Source organism: Henckelia pumila, chromosome 3 (assembly GCF_033568475.1).
Source record: "Henckelia pumila isolate YLH828 chromosome 3, ASM3356847v2, whole genome shotgun sequence".
Classification (NCBI taxonomy): Eukaryota; Viridiplantae; Streptophyta; class Magnoliopsida; order Lamiales; family Gesneriaceae; genus Henckelia; species Henckelia pumila.
Genome location: NC_133122.1, coordinates 161,459,075 through 161,473,531, shown reverse-complemented (window position 1 = coordinate 161,473,531; position 14,457 = coordinate 161,459,075). Strand labels below are relative to the sequence as shown.

Here is a 14,457-nt window from a genome sequence, read left to right as displayed (position 1 = left end):
CTTATGTCAGGAATTTAGAACAAATAATTCCTGAAACGGGGACTGAGGAAGAATTCATGTTTTTTTTTGGGGATTTATCACAAATTTTCCCAAATTTATACTATCAAATTTTAAAATATATTTTAACTTTTTGTCAAACACTAAAATGGAATTCCAATTCCATGTATTTAAAATCCAAATCCAATTTCAAATCCAAATTCAATTTCAAATTCCATTTTTAAGCATCCAAACACACTGTGTGCCTTTTGTTCCATGCAATATATAATATGTTGCTATAAATTTTCAAATAAACAATGAAGAAATTTGTCTTATTCTATCGTTTATTCGTGAAATTTCTTTCAGATAAGGTATTATTTTGTGTGCAAATTGCTCAAAAATCCCCAATGCAAACATGTTTTGCTCTGCACTCCCTAGCCACTTTTTTGTACCACAATTTTTGTTAATTTGTACCACATCTTGTATTGTTTTGTACCACATTTTATTACTAAGGACCCCAAAGCAAAACATATTTGCATTTGGGGATTTTTGAGCAAATTGCCCTTATTTTGTAAAATATCATTGTTAAATCAAATAATTTAAAAACAAAATATGTCACACATGAAATATATGAGCGAGGAAAATACATATATAGATTATAGAGTCTATCTAATATTTCAAACGATGACCAATATAATCTTTTTGAAATATCTGTCTGTTAATTAAAAACAATAAGTCTATATCCCCTGTTCTTCCCTCGTTCGGGAGTCAATTTTATGTAGCCGAGTCTCGACTCTCGAGTTTGATTTATACTTTCAATTCCAAAGCGAAATCGATGGACGTTGAAGAATTTGTTGTCGGTTCCGTGCCGACCGTGTTTTACCTTCCCGACTATGTCACCGCAGCAGAAGAAGAGCAGCTCTTGAATAATGTAAGCATAGAGAAGTAGGCTGCATTGATTTCTGTGGTGTGAATTTTGTCCTTGTATTGCAGATTCATAAAGCCCCCATTTCAAAGTGGAAAACTTTGAAGAACAGGAGACTACAAAATTGGGGTATGTGTGGGTTTATCAAAATCCTAGTCCTACATTGCTCGAACTATCTGCTATTTGTTTGAGAATCTGTCGTCACCTGATTTCAGAATTTTGTTGATGATGACAGGAGGCATTGTGCATGATAAGGGCCTTCTCGCGCAGGGTTGTAAGTCCTGAAATAATTTAGTCATGTGCTTTTATGATTCTGGCTTGTGGGTTTGTCATGAGATTTGCTGATTCCTCTCATTTCGTTGATTTCACAAATGAATGAATGAATTATTACAACTGCCTTATTACAGAAACAAAGAACTTATGATGGGAAATAATAGATTCAAAAATAATTTTTTCGATAATGGAAAGTAGCCAAATTCTTCCAAGATTCCTGCCAATGAAATCATTAAGTGATACCTTAAAATCCCAAATGTTGTAGCATAAACTACGATTGTGAGAATTAAAGCCTTGAGTAGCACTGCTCTATACTTGAGTTGAGTTGAAGACTTCGAAACATTTCTAGGGAATGGCTTTAGTAGGGATATATGCTATTCAGGAATGCATTGAGGTGTTTATGAGGTTGATAATATTTGCTTTTCAATTTTGTGATGAAATGGCGAGCAATATCTATTTGCTTGTTCCTACAGTGATGGAAAGGAATCTTGAAAAAACTCAGTAGTAATTGATTGTCTGAGAGAATTTCATAGGGCCCTCAATCTTGATTTCCTTTTCAAGTTATCCTCATACTGGTGATACGAGGGTAAAAAAAGTAGAAACTGCTTGAAATGCTACGTGGTTTGGCCATGTGGTGAACGCGCACAGACAAATGTCCATGCCCAAATGGCTAGAACGTGTGTTGTTTGTCTTCTAGTTTTGGTTATAATTACCACCTGGTTAATCTCTGAGACTTTCAAATGATGGAAGAAATCATTTGGATGAAATTAGAATAAAATTAAATCACAAATTTGTCATAATCTTGAAATACCATTTGCTGAATCTAATGTATAAATAACGGTTTGCTGCAATCAGAGTTCTTGGAAAATGAAGCTTGTCATAAATTTTCTGGTACAAGTCAAGTTAAACGTAATAAAAATTACATTTTATCTTCCATTGCTTTTTAATCCCCTTGTTTAATTGTTTGAGTGTGCAAGTGTTCATTCTAGCTTCCGACATATATACACTTCATTTTATTAATTTGAGTGGTGTTAGAATCGAATGAACAAGAAACATAGTCTAGAGGGGGTGAATAGACTGTTTTGACAAACTTTGATTAAGACCACAAGTTGATTCTAGGTTTTTAAGCTTCAAATCAATTTGATATAAAAGGTATTAAGTAGTTATCAAAATATTTAAGGAAATAGTATGATTTATTCCGATTATAAAGTGCGCATGTTGTTTGTAAGACAGTTCTAAAAGCAGTAATAAAAATGTTGTAAATTGAACGACCCATTATTTGTTTATGGAAGTTTGAAGGGAAACAGTTTTTACATCTCTCCTTCTTCCAAAAACCATGGAAAGTATCACTAGATCATGTCCAGATTACGCACCAGGACGATTTCTTTCTAGGTTACAAATCATAGGAGATCACAAAAAGGACGATTTACAAAAATCTCAAATTACATATCCAAGATTACACAGCAGGACCGATCTTATGTGCTGATTTTATAAGCGACGCACTTCCTGATACCCCCTCTCGAGTCACAATGGAGGTTAATAAAAAGTACACTTCCCAACACTCTATTGGTGTATAGGCATAAGCCTCTCCCATTATGGGAGAGGCCGAGGTGGGATACGGGTTTTTTCAGTGGGCTCAAGGTTAGCAATGGACCAGATCTTCAAAGATAATAATGTAGGCCTATGGCCCATAGGAAGTGGGGAGAAACAGTTATGAGTACATGGGGTGGGAAGTTAAAAAGTGAGTGCAGTGAGTGTGGAGGGAGGGAGGAATGTTGTGAGTTAGTTAGCTAGAATTTGCTTGGGAGGGAGAATTTATCGATCATTTTCTTATGTCATTTTTCTGTTTCAATTAATTAAATTTCATTTTTCATTATAGCTGGTTTGAGTTCATTTCATATACCAAGTTTAGGGATGGCGATGGGTCAGGTCTAAACCCGACCCCGTATCAAACCCGCCCCGGTGGGGCGGGTCTAGACCCGCCTAAACGGGTCAACAAGCAGATCCAGGGCAGGTCCCGGGTTTGACCAAACCCACCCTGCCAAGCCAAAGTATATATATATATATATATAATATTAATAATATATAATTATATTTTTATACTAAATAATTAATATATTATCTATAATTTGAGTGTATAATGTTATTGGATTGAAATGAATGTATTTTATTATGATAGGTTTAGTATAAAAATGTATCATTATAATGTTTTTTGGCTAATAATTATTACTTAATTACAAATTGATAAATTTTAACTTGTGAGAATATTTTTTTTGGTCTTAAATATTATCAATATATATTTGAAATTAAATTTAATTATTTTTATTAATTTTTAAACTTTTAAAATTTTAAATTTAATAATTTTAAATTTATTTAATTTCTGGCTGGTCCAACGGGTCTAACCCGGATTGGACCCGCCGGGTTTGCGGGGCAGGGCGGGTCAAAAGGGAGGCGGGGCGGGTTTCAGGTTTTGTCAGACCTGCCCCGTTGCCATCCCTAACCAAGTTAAAGCAACTCCGTCCCTCCGTTGCAATAGAAAAAAAAATACTCCCACCGTATTTTACACTTGACAAGTAACTGCGTTTTTTCTCGATGTTGCTAGCCAATTAGGTAGATGATGCAGCAGTTGATGCAGTGGTTGCATGGTATTTATGTTTAGTAGCTGTAGGTGAATGCCATTGACATTGTTGTTTGTAACATGAACACATGACGACGTGCACTGCATTGTGCCATGATGTACTGACATGTTATTCCATAACGGTCGACAAATGATACTTGACTACAAGTTTGTGAATTCAGAAGCTCAGCATTGAATCTTTCTATTTGTTGCAGTGCCACCTTGGCTAGAACAAGTTACTCATAGGATCTATACAGAATCAAAGCTGTTTCCATCAGCAATCAATCATGTGCTTATCAATGAATACCTCCCTGATCAAGGAATAATGGTTGGTCCTGGAATTGCATGATTAATTGTTCGACCATATTTTATTCAGTATTTTGTTTGAAATTTAATATACATTCTTCAGTTCTACGGTGGTATATTTCTTTCCTATTTTGTTGTACCATCAGTTTTTGTTTTGTAGTTTTACAAGAGAGGAAAAAGGATAGAACTTTTTTATGTTCTTACTTCTTTTTGTAATCTTCCAGTTGATAACTTTAATTGCATCTGATCACATTTTGATTTTGCCAAACAGCCACACCAGGATGGACCTGCTTATGTACCCGTGGTGGCAATTTTGTCTCTTGGATCACCTGTTATTATGAACTTTACTCCCCATCAAAGTTTTAAAAATGCTGGAGGGACGACGGGCAGCTATAATGATGCGGTTTCTGAACCAGCACCTTTGCGTATGATGAATAGTGGCGAGTCATTGAGTGAACATCGTCCGTTTTCTGTAGCGCTAATGCCGCGCAGCTTGCTGATATTTAAAGATGCGGCATACTCAGGTTGATACTCGTTTAAGATTTTTACATAGCTGAACTTGCTCCATTGGGTTTGATTGCCACTGATATTCTAGTCCCTTCCAGAGTACTTGCATGGCATAGAAGATAGTGAGCTGCAGCCATATGACAAGGTAAGATGATCACATGAAGCACATCATCGCATCTCTACATCTGTAACGTCTTTCATGTTTTCTAGGCTATCAATGTTAGAAACGGTCTGCTAGGCGATGGACATATTCCAACCAGTTGCGATTTGAAGCTTGTAAGTGGCAGCAGCGAAGATGGAGGAGGCTCCATCATTCACCGGACTGGTACGAGAATTTCTTTAACGTGCCGAGTAGTGTTGAAAGTCCACAAAAGTTTTGTAAAACTTAAGATATAGCGCGATAGGTAAATTATAATGGGCTTCTATAATCCAAATTCGATGGATGGAAATATTGATAGGAGTGGCAAGGTTATTATGGTAGTGTCTGTGATTGCTCATAGGAAGCACTTTTGAGTTTGTTCTTAACAAAAATTTGACCAAAAAAAAACTCAAAAACCGTTTTCATGAAGCAATCTCAAACGCCATATGTAAATGGTGTCCGCCATATGTAAATGGTGTCCGATAGTATAAGTGCTTTGTGACATTGGTTTGGATTAGGAGTGCCAACGAAGGGAATAGAGCCGGATATAACCAAATTTTGAATTTCAGCCTGAAAAAAATGCAAACAAGTTTGAGTTGCACTCGAATTTGATAATGTTGAATACAGATTAAATATTTATCGATCCGACTTCAAACAAGTTTGAGTTCGGCTCGAATTTGATATTTCGAATTCAAATCAAATATTTTTCGATATGTCTTTCGGCTCGAAAAGCTTTCTGAGTCCCTCGATTCGTTTCAAAATCTTGGCTCTGCCATGTATGTTGATATGTAGATAAATACGTGGAAGCACGTTCTATTACAGGAGAAATAAACTAATAATTTTGGCAAAATATAACGTTTAAGACATAGTCATAAGCAAAGAATATAAATATAGCAAATATAGTATATAACATTCTCTTGTCGATTTTTTTAGTTAACATATCAGCAGTTGAATCTATGCTATACTTGGATTTAAACTTCCTAATGTTTTGATATAACATGTTCAATTGATCATGTGGTGTGCTACTGTGCGCCACATATTTTTATTTGGAATTCAGATGATCAGTTGAACATGTTGTATTAAACACAAGGAAGCATCATTGTAGTGTTCAAGTTGGTGGAGCAGGTGAACTCTTGGCCAAAAGTCCGGAGTTCGATTCTTTCTGCGAACACTTTCTTGGACTAGCTTATCATACAGGGTTTGCTCAGTGTAGTTTACCTGACTAGCATAGTTTGCAGGCTATTGCGTTAGTCCGGAGTTTACCCAAAGCACACCGAAAAAGTAGCGGCTGCGGGTTCCGACGTAAAAAAAAAAAGCATATACCGACTCTGTATCATTATGGAATAACAAAGGTCCCTTGTTAAAATTTAAAAAAAAAAAAAAAGAAGAAGAAGAAGGTGACCACGAAGAGGTTTCATCCCACATGAGTCAAAGGCAACAAAGGTCCTTTGTTGTTAACTAAGATAGTGTTTGAGATCGCGTGAAGGAAAAACTCAAAAATGCTTCTTAAAAGCAATCCAAAAAATTTCAAAATATTTTTAAGGAAAAACTCAAAAGTACAAATTTGAAGGAAAAATTCAAAAATGTTTCTTCGAAGCAATCTTTCAATTTTGTGAAAGAAAAACTCAAAAGTTCTTCCTAAAAGCAATCTCAAACACTATCTAATCTCTCAATTATGTGAAAAAAAACTAAAAAATACTTCCTAAAAGCAATTTCAAACACTATCTACTATGGTTAAATCAGTTTTTTTTTTTTCAACTGCACGGATGTTTGAAAATTTAAAATAATTTTTCAACGTATCAGCAAAGAATCAAATTTTTTAGTGCCATAAACAAATATTATCTTGTAATCTCATAATTCACTTATTAAGAAGATAAAGATTATTCAAATTTTAAAATATAAAAGAGCGTAATTTTATGATTAAAAAATAAATAAACTATGAACACCATATATTGGTCCAATGTCCAATGATATAGTATGACTGCACGATTTTAAAGTAACAAGCATGATACAACGTCAGAAAGGGTTGTTTCCCACAAGAACACACACTAGTTGTCAAAACATTGTTCATGGGCAAAAGCATATAATAAGAAATATTACATCAAAAAATTTCAGGTATCAATTAACAAGTTATGATATAACTCATTAACTCTTTTCTTCTTTTCCAGGGAATTTTCTTGCAATGAAACAAAAACTAAAGTTAGTGAAGATAATATCAATTAAAATTATAGAATTCAATATATTATTATAGCCACAAAACATATATATAAATACGTACATAGATTTTTGTATGTAATCTCCTAAGGGCTTCTCCAACCGAACCCACCAATGTTGGGTTCATTCCTCCAACCTAGAGCTATATTTAGCGCTATGTTGGAGGAATGCTACAGTGTTGCATCAAATTTGGTGCAACTTGATGCAACACTGTGACAATAGCGTTGGTTTTTTTTTTTTCATTTTCTTTTGTAATAGATTCTGTTGTTGTTTTCTTATCTTTTTTTTTTTTTTTTTAATTTTTAGATCTTTAAATTATAATCTATTTGTTGTAAATGTTAATTTTAGGATATTTTGATTTAAAATTTCAATAATCAGATTATATTTTCAATAAATGTATAATTTTTTTTTAAAAAATTGTTTATATATAATTACATCACTTAATTATTTTTTTATAATATTATATTAATTAATAAAATAATAATACACTGCGTTTACTTGACTTGATAAACCTAGGATGAGTTTATTAATCCAATCTTATCCCTTGTTTACTTACAAAAAGTTAATTTTTCACAAATCTAAATGCCCGCCATTCAACCCTCATCTCACGTGATATCTCATCCTTCATTTCTCAAGGTATAACTCATCCTGATCTATATTTGTAGAAAAAAAATCCACATAAAACCTAATCTACTCTCCCTTGATTTTTTATTTTCATGCTTCTTTATAACTCTATCTTTGGATTTTGTTTATGGATATCAATAACATATTATGTTTATTTTTATCTAGAAGATATTCATGCTTATAGAAGTTTTTAATTCTTAAATTAATTTTCTATGCAATTTTAACTTTCAAAATTAATTACAACCTTACTGTATTTATGGCTAGAAAATTAGTTTTATTTTTTGCATAGCATAGTTTATCGTATTATGATGCATGTGGTAAATGTTTTGAATTGTATTTGATGTATCATATATCATCTTACTTTCCTCGTTCATGAGAGGAAGATTTTTTTTCTTCAATTTATCAATATTATGTAACTATGAAAAACACATATTTTTATACCCAATAATTTTGTTAAATGAAAATGTCTCATATGTGAATCCAATAATAATTTAAAATATTCAATAATAATCCAATCCAAATTTTATGAATACAAAAGTAAACTCAAAATTATTTATCATAGGTGAAGGGTAATAATTTTAATTCGTCCCTCAATCATTATTTCAATTTCAAAATTAATAACTCAAAGTAAACATGTTACTGTTTATTCATTTTTATTTCACATCCTTTAAAGTCATTTTAATAGTCCTAGTATGATTTATTCATATGTAATCTCATCACACTAAGTAAACACAGTAAATTATTGTCTTTGAAAAATATTTGATGGAATAAATTAGTTGTTGTGAATAAAATAATAGAGAATATTTCGAGAATATTCTTTTTAATGTAGAGTTTAGAGTGAATCTGTTGGAGATGAGTTTTGTATTTGATGTAGAAATTACACTGTCTTGAAATTCGTGTTATACCAAGATAACGTAATGGGTTGGAGATAGCCTTAACACACATGTATTGTTGTATGTACATACAAGTGATTATTTAAGCATTGCAGCAAGCGTAAAATAATGTCTTTTTTTCTTCTTCTTTTTTTTTTTTTTTTTCCATGAGAAGGTTATACATTTTAAAATAAAAATAAAAAAGTATATAAACTAAGCAATTATTTGAGCAGCGGCAGGGCTATATATCTAATTGGGCTTTAAATTTCTAATATTTCCCCAATATTCACCGTAAAAAAAAAAACATCTATTTGCTAAAAACATGTACTGCAACCCTCCGTATTATGTTATTTTAACAAACTAAATTATTTGTGGAGAAAAAAGTTTTTTCCAAATTTCCCTATCAAATTAATTAATGGCCCCTCTGAATTTAATCTCAAATCAATCTCAATTTTAGTGGCATTTTAAAGAAATAAATAAAAATATGATTAAAACTTCAGGGCGAAAATAAAAATTGGGTAGTTACAACTTACATGGTCGGTGCATTGGAACAAAAAGTAAGCATTTGCAGTATTTTAATCATAATCAAAATAATGATGGAATGAAAAGAAATACAAAATAAGAAAAGCCATTAATTATGAAGATCAATGCAAATCAAAAGTAAATGTTAGATACTCCTCCATTCAAAAATTAAAAGAGAAAATTAAGTGAAGGAATTAAAAAATGAAAAGATATAACTAAATATTTAAACTTTGCCCATATCATAACACAGTATTTGGTTCAATTGATAAGATTATTGAATGATTATTAAATGAATGATAAAAGAAATGATAAATAAGGATTGATAATTTGTGTTAAAAATAGTATTGTGTTTGGTTTGATTTTTAGGAATAAGATTAAATAATGGTTTAAATTTCTTTGCCAAAAATACCATTTATATTTTATTGGATTGGTGATTTTTAGATTGGAGGGAAAGGGTAATTATGGAATTTATGAGTAAGATAAAAACAAGGATAAATAATACTAGGGTGAGAGGAGGGTTTAGTTAACCTACTATAAAACAACTTTATTCTTTCTAGGTTAGATTAGCTTGTTTTAATAAAAATCATACCAAACAATGTATTAAATAAAAAATCACACACAAACCTACATAATCCTTTGTACGAAACACTGCGTTAAAGAATCAAACTTGGTATTCAATCTCAATTTTAATGTTCTTTGAAGAGATAATTAATTGAAAAATGATTAATATTTGAGGGGAAAAAAGGGGGTCGTGTTCATGCTAGCATAACGATAGTACGCTAAGGCAAATCCAATTATCTAAAATTGATTTTAACATGTCAGATCCAAAATAATTCATGGATCCAGCTATGCATAGCTAAAATAAAATTGATTCCATTGATATATGGTAATAATCTTATGCTAGTATTTTTTTATTTTTTATTTTTTAAAAAAGGAAGTTATGTTTTTTTTTTTGAAAGAAAAAAAAAAAAGAAGAAGTTATGTTGTTGATGCATTTGAACAAAAAACACATGTCATCTGTCTATGGAGGCCAAAACAGTTAATTAAGTTAGAAGGAAATAAAAGACGGTATGAATGGTAGAAAAGCAATTAACATTGCATAAAAAATTTCTCCAGTCAAAAGTAAAAGGGAGAAGTGAAAGGAATTTGATTTGCCCAAATCACACTTAAAGAATAAAACTTTGAGAAGTGATTCTCTTAAACCAAGCCTATTTATGTTTCAACAAACTGTGAAATGTCGTCATTGAACAAAAAAACACTCAGTATATACATGGATACATAGAGAGATATGAAGGAAACAGAGAAGAAAATTATGCATTTTTCTCACGAGCATCCGTTGATTTTTAACAACTCGGAGGAGATTGCCTTTTGTTGCGATGCATATGGATTGTTGATATTGTACCCTCTAGATATCCAGATCAAAAACATCCAACTGGCCATTTGCAAGGAATCTAATGTGATGTGTGAGGTGTGTGGGGAAACACATTTGGATTCATGACAATTGTGTCTATGTAAGTTCAACATACACAATCGTTGTGCTCTTCTGCCTAAAACAGTCACTCCCAAATTAATGTTCATCCCCTCACTCTAATCATCGATTCTCCACGAGGCTTGGATGATGATGATGATCACTTGTGAGTTTTGTGAAGAAGACGTGGTTACTGATTCTATGGCATTGGCAGTACCAAATGTGACCAATCCTGTATGCATTCTTTCACCCGATCAAGAAGATATTCAAGAATCAAGTTTGGGCAATTGTGGTATTTCATGTGGGAAAATTGCAATTTTAGTTTTGTAAGTTAGTTTGTTTTTTATTTTAGGTAGTGTTTGTAATTGTTTTCAAAAATATTTTTGAGTTTTTTCCAAGCAATCCCAAACACTACCTTAGTCATGTAGCATGTCAATATGTCATTGTTTGTTTTTCATCCAATAATTTGATATATTTTTTTTGTTTTGGTCTGTTTTGACGAAAAAGCCACAAACCATATCGAGTATTATTATTTAACATTGGTATTCTCCTATCTAGCTCATGTAGTGATCAGAAAAAGCATATGTTATGCATATTAAAATAAATCTAAACAAAACAACGGAGAAAAATAAAGCAAAAAGACATCTAATATTTTAACATGAGAGGAAAAAAAAAACTTGTTGTTTCTCTTAGATAACATATATAATATATGTTTTATTCTTATTATATGATCATGTAGGAGAATACATATATATTATACATATTAGAATAAATCTAAACAGAAAAAGAGAGAAAAATAAAGTAAAATGATATCCAATTTTTAAAATGAGAGGAAAAAGACTTGTCGTTTTCTTTATATATATTTAATGTATATAACATGTGTTTTGTTCTAGCTTATTATACGAGTCATATGAGAGAGTATCGGCATAAAATAAAAAATATTTGATAGATTTAGTGGTTTTGGACGAAAAATGACCAAATCATAAAAAATATTCAAGTTATTGGATGAAAATCAAACATTAACAAGTTGTGTGACTAAAACGCCAAACAAACTAACTCACTAAATTAAAATGCAAATTCCCTCCGATGATCATCTTTTGACACTGGTGAGAATGTTGATTACTCGCGGTTTTTGCCACATAATTATCGACATCTTAAAAAATGGGATGACTTTACACTGCAGCGAATGTGATTGTCGGATTCATTTCTTATGTGGATGGGAATCTGTTGGAATTATTGAATGAATTGTGGAAGTAATGGACTTGAAAAACTTGTCCAAAAAGACTTGAAAAGTTTGTCCCAAAGTGTTACAAATAATTTGAATTTGGTGAAATAAATTGGAGGGAAATGGGGAATTGGTTGTCCCACATTGGAACAACTCCAATTTGTTGCTTACCTTATATAGTCCAACATTGAACTATGGGATTGGGCCCTTAGGGCACCGATGTTTTGTAAAGGGGCAAGACGCTAATCGATGCAACAAAAACACGCGCGCGCGCGCGGCCGGCCGGCCGGCTCGGCGAGGCGACTTGCGCCCACGCGGTAAAGATTTGCCGCGCGGGCGCGGTACCAAAATAGCGAGACAGTAGGTTGGCTTAAAGTTGGTCGCTTGAGCGGTAGAAAATTACCGCCCGAGCGCACCTTCTGCAGACTGAAAAGTCACGATTGTTTCTGGCCTTTTTCTGTCATGGGTTGCATCCTTACGCCTTAAAACGTGTTGTTTCGTGTATAAGACTATATATATGGTGGTTATAACACAGAAAAAATACAGAGAAACATCAGATAACATATATTTCTGATTTCAGAAATATCTCTCCCTCACTTTCTCAAAGAAAAGTTAAAACATATTTTCGTTCGTTGAAGTTCGAGATATTCGTTGTGCTGCCATATCTCGTTCAGAAGTCGTTGTATCTTAGAGACGATTGCCGCCAACGTTTAGCACTGTTAACGGGAAATTTCGTCTTGCGGATAGAGAGTTTCTCTTGCCTCGACTTTGTTCGTATTTGTTGCTGATATCGCTGTTGTTGACGCACTCTTATTCAGAATTCGAAGTACACCCTAATAACAAAATCTACTTTCGGAACTCAATTAAGGTAATGTTTGCAACCTCTATAAAATAAGTGATTATGGATTTTTTTCTTAACAAATTTATGAAAAAAAATTTCATAATAAGTTATTTTTAGAGGTTGCAAACACTACTTAAGATATATCATATCTGTTAGATAGATAATTACTGAAGTTCATTTGGAAAAAATGGTGAGAAACATATTATTGTGTTCTATCATTTTCAAATGTTTTAAATAAATTAATCCTATTATTTTTCTTATATACGCTACTAAATAGGGAAATTGTATTTAATCATTGATGAGCTTATCAATTTTCACATTTCAAATCATCCTATAATAAGTAAGTGAGATCCTACGCACAGTCTCAATGCAGATTTAAGGATTGAAATTTATCAATACTTGTAGGTCTACTATATATAGTGATTTCTTTTTTTCTTTAATTTTCTAGATATTTGGAAATTATAAATTCTTCGAAACAAAATATTCAATAATCCACGTGAGCAAAACAGTGCGTACAACTTGCGCTAGTAAAATGAAAATTGAGTTTTTTCAAAAAAAAAAAAAAAGAAAATTGAAAATTGAGTTTCAAGCCAATTTGATTTGTTTTACATTTGAATTTTGATTACGTAGATTCCTAATACATCTTTGATAAACTTGGGGCCACATAAAAGCATTGTTTACATTTGATTACATCAATTTAAAGTGATTTTTAATTCCAATTCGATTTTTTTAATAGTTACATTTATAATTCATGAATCCTATAATATTTTTCAATTTATTTTAATTCCAATTACATTTTTGTTCCAATCAAAATTATTGTTCCAGTTTTATTTTACAAAATATAATTTTCAAAACAAAAAAAATCGGAATCATCATTTAATCCATACATGAATCTTAATAATAATCAATCAAACTAAACAAATTATTATTATCTATCATTATTCGAAATCTAGTTTAATTAATTTAAAAATCACGATATAATGTATCTATATCAATTATCACCGATCTTCTCAGTTGGGAATAAATCTAGCATGCGGGTTAGATTAGGTAATAAAATTTGGCTGTACGTCCAAGCGTCGTTCCACATAGATCCAGGTCTAAATACTAGAATATGAATTATTTTTCTTAATTTAGGCTAATAAAATTCATGTGAGATGAGATAATTAATTTAACTAATTTTAAACTAAACAACTAGATAAATTAACTAAACCACAAAAATTAAACTAACTATGGAGAAAACTTGAAAGAAACTTTCAAATTCTTAAAAATGACTAAGGCGCGCAATGGTACCGAATCAAGTAATAATATACAAGTCAAATTTAAATCAAATTCAATAAATTAATTATTCCATTCACGACGAAATTTCCTAAATTATCTATCAAACGATTCCTCGAATTAACAAACTTAATTAAATCTAACAGTCCAATTATTATTCAGTGAATTTAATTAGATTATGGAATTTTAGTTTTTCAACCTAAAGTAACGTATAGAAACCGAATATATTCCTAGTCAATTTTAATATATGTTGATTGATGTGATTAAGCAAATATTAATTTCGTCTTCCGATTTTAGATTAACCAACAAACATACAATTTGATTAAAAGTACATGTGATAAATAGCAACAATTAGTGAATCAAAATAAATAATAAAATAAATCAGGGGCAATTCTCAAATTAGTCCCTATAGTTTTACATAAGTTCTATTTTGATCCCTCATCTTTTAACGTTCCCAAAATAGTCCTTAATCTTTTAAAAACTTTCCCAAATTAGTCCTACAAGCTAAAAAATATTTTCAAAAATTCCAAGATTACCCCTGAAATATAAATAAATGATAAATACCATGAAAAATAGTATCAGAGCCTAGGTAATTTTATTCAGACACATAAAATTATTATTACTCTGTAACTTACTTGGCAGAGGAGGAAATTTCTTCTCAAATAATGGATCG

At 31.6% G+C, this 14,457-nt stretch overlaps 1 protein-coding gene across 2 annotated transcripts; it reads left to right on the top strand.

Annotated features, from left to right (window-relative positions):
* The first annotated feature begins 719 nt into the window (after nt 1-719).
* Nucleotides 720-5,199, top strand: LOC140891755 (alkylated DNA repair protein ALKBH6 homolog). 2 transcript variants are annotated; one of them, XM_073300387.1, is made up of 7 exons: nt 720-907; nt 970-1,030; nt 1,137-1,172; nt 4,007-4,119; nt 4,369-4,621; nt 4,703-4,749; nt 4,815-5,199. In XM_073300387.1, exons 1-7 carry the CDS (start codon nt 812-814, stop codon nt 4,998-5,000), a joined length of 792 nt encoding a protein of 263 aa, XP_073156488.1. In that variant the 5' UTR covers nt 720-811; the 3' UTR covers nt 5,001-5,199. The 2 variants fall into 2 exon arrangements, with proteins under 2 accessions (XP_073156488.1, XP_073156486.1); XM_073300385.1 differs by having other exon boundaries at nt 1,137-1,175.
* Nucleotides 5,200-14,457: the final 9,258 nt, after the last annotated feature.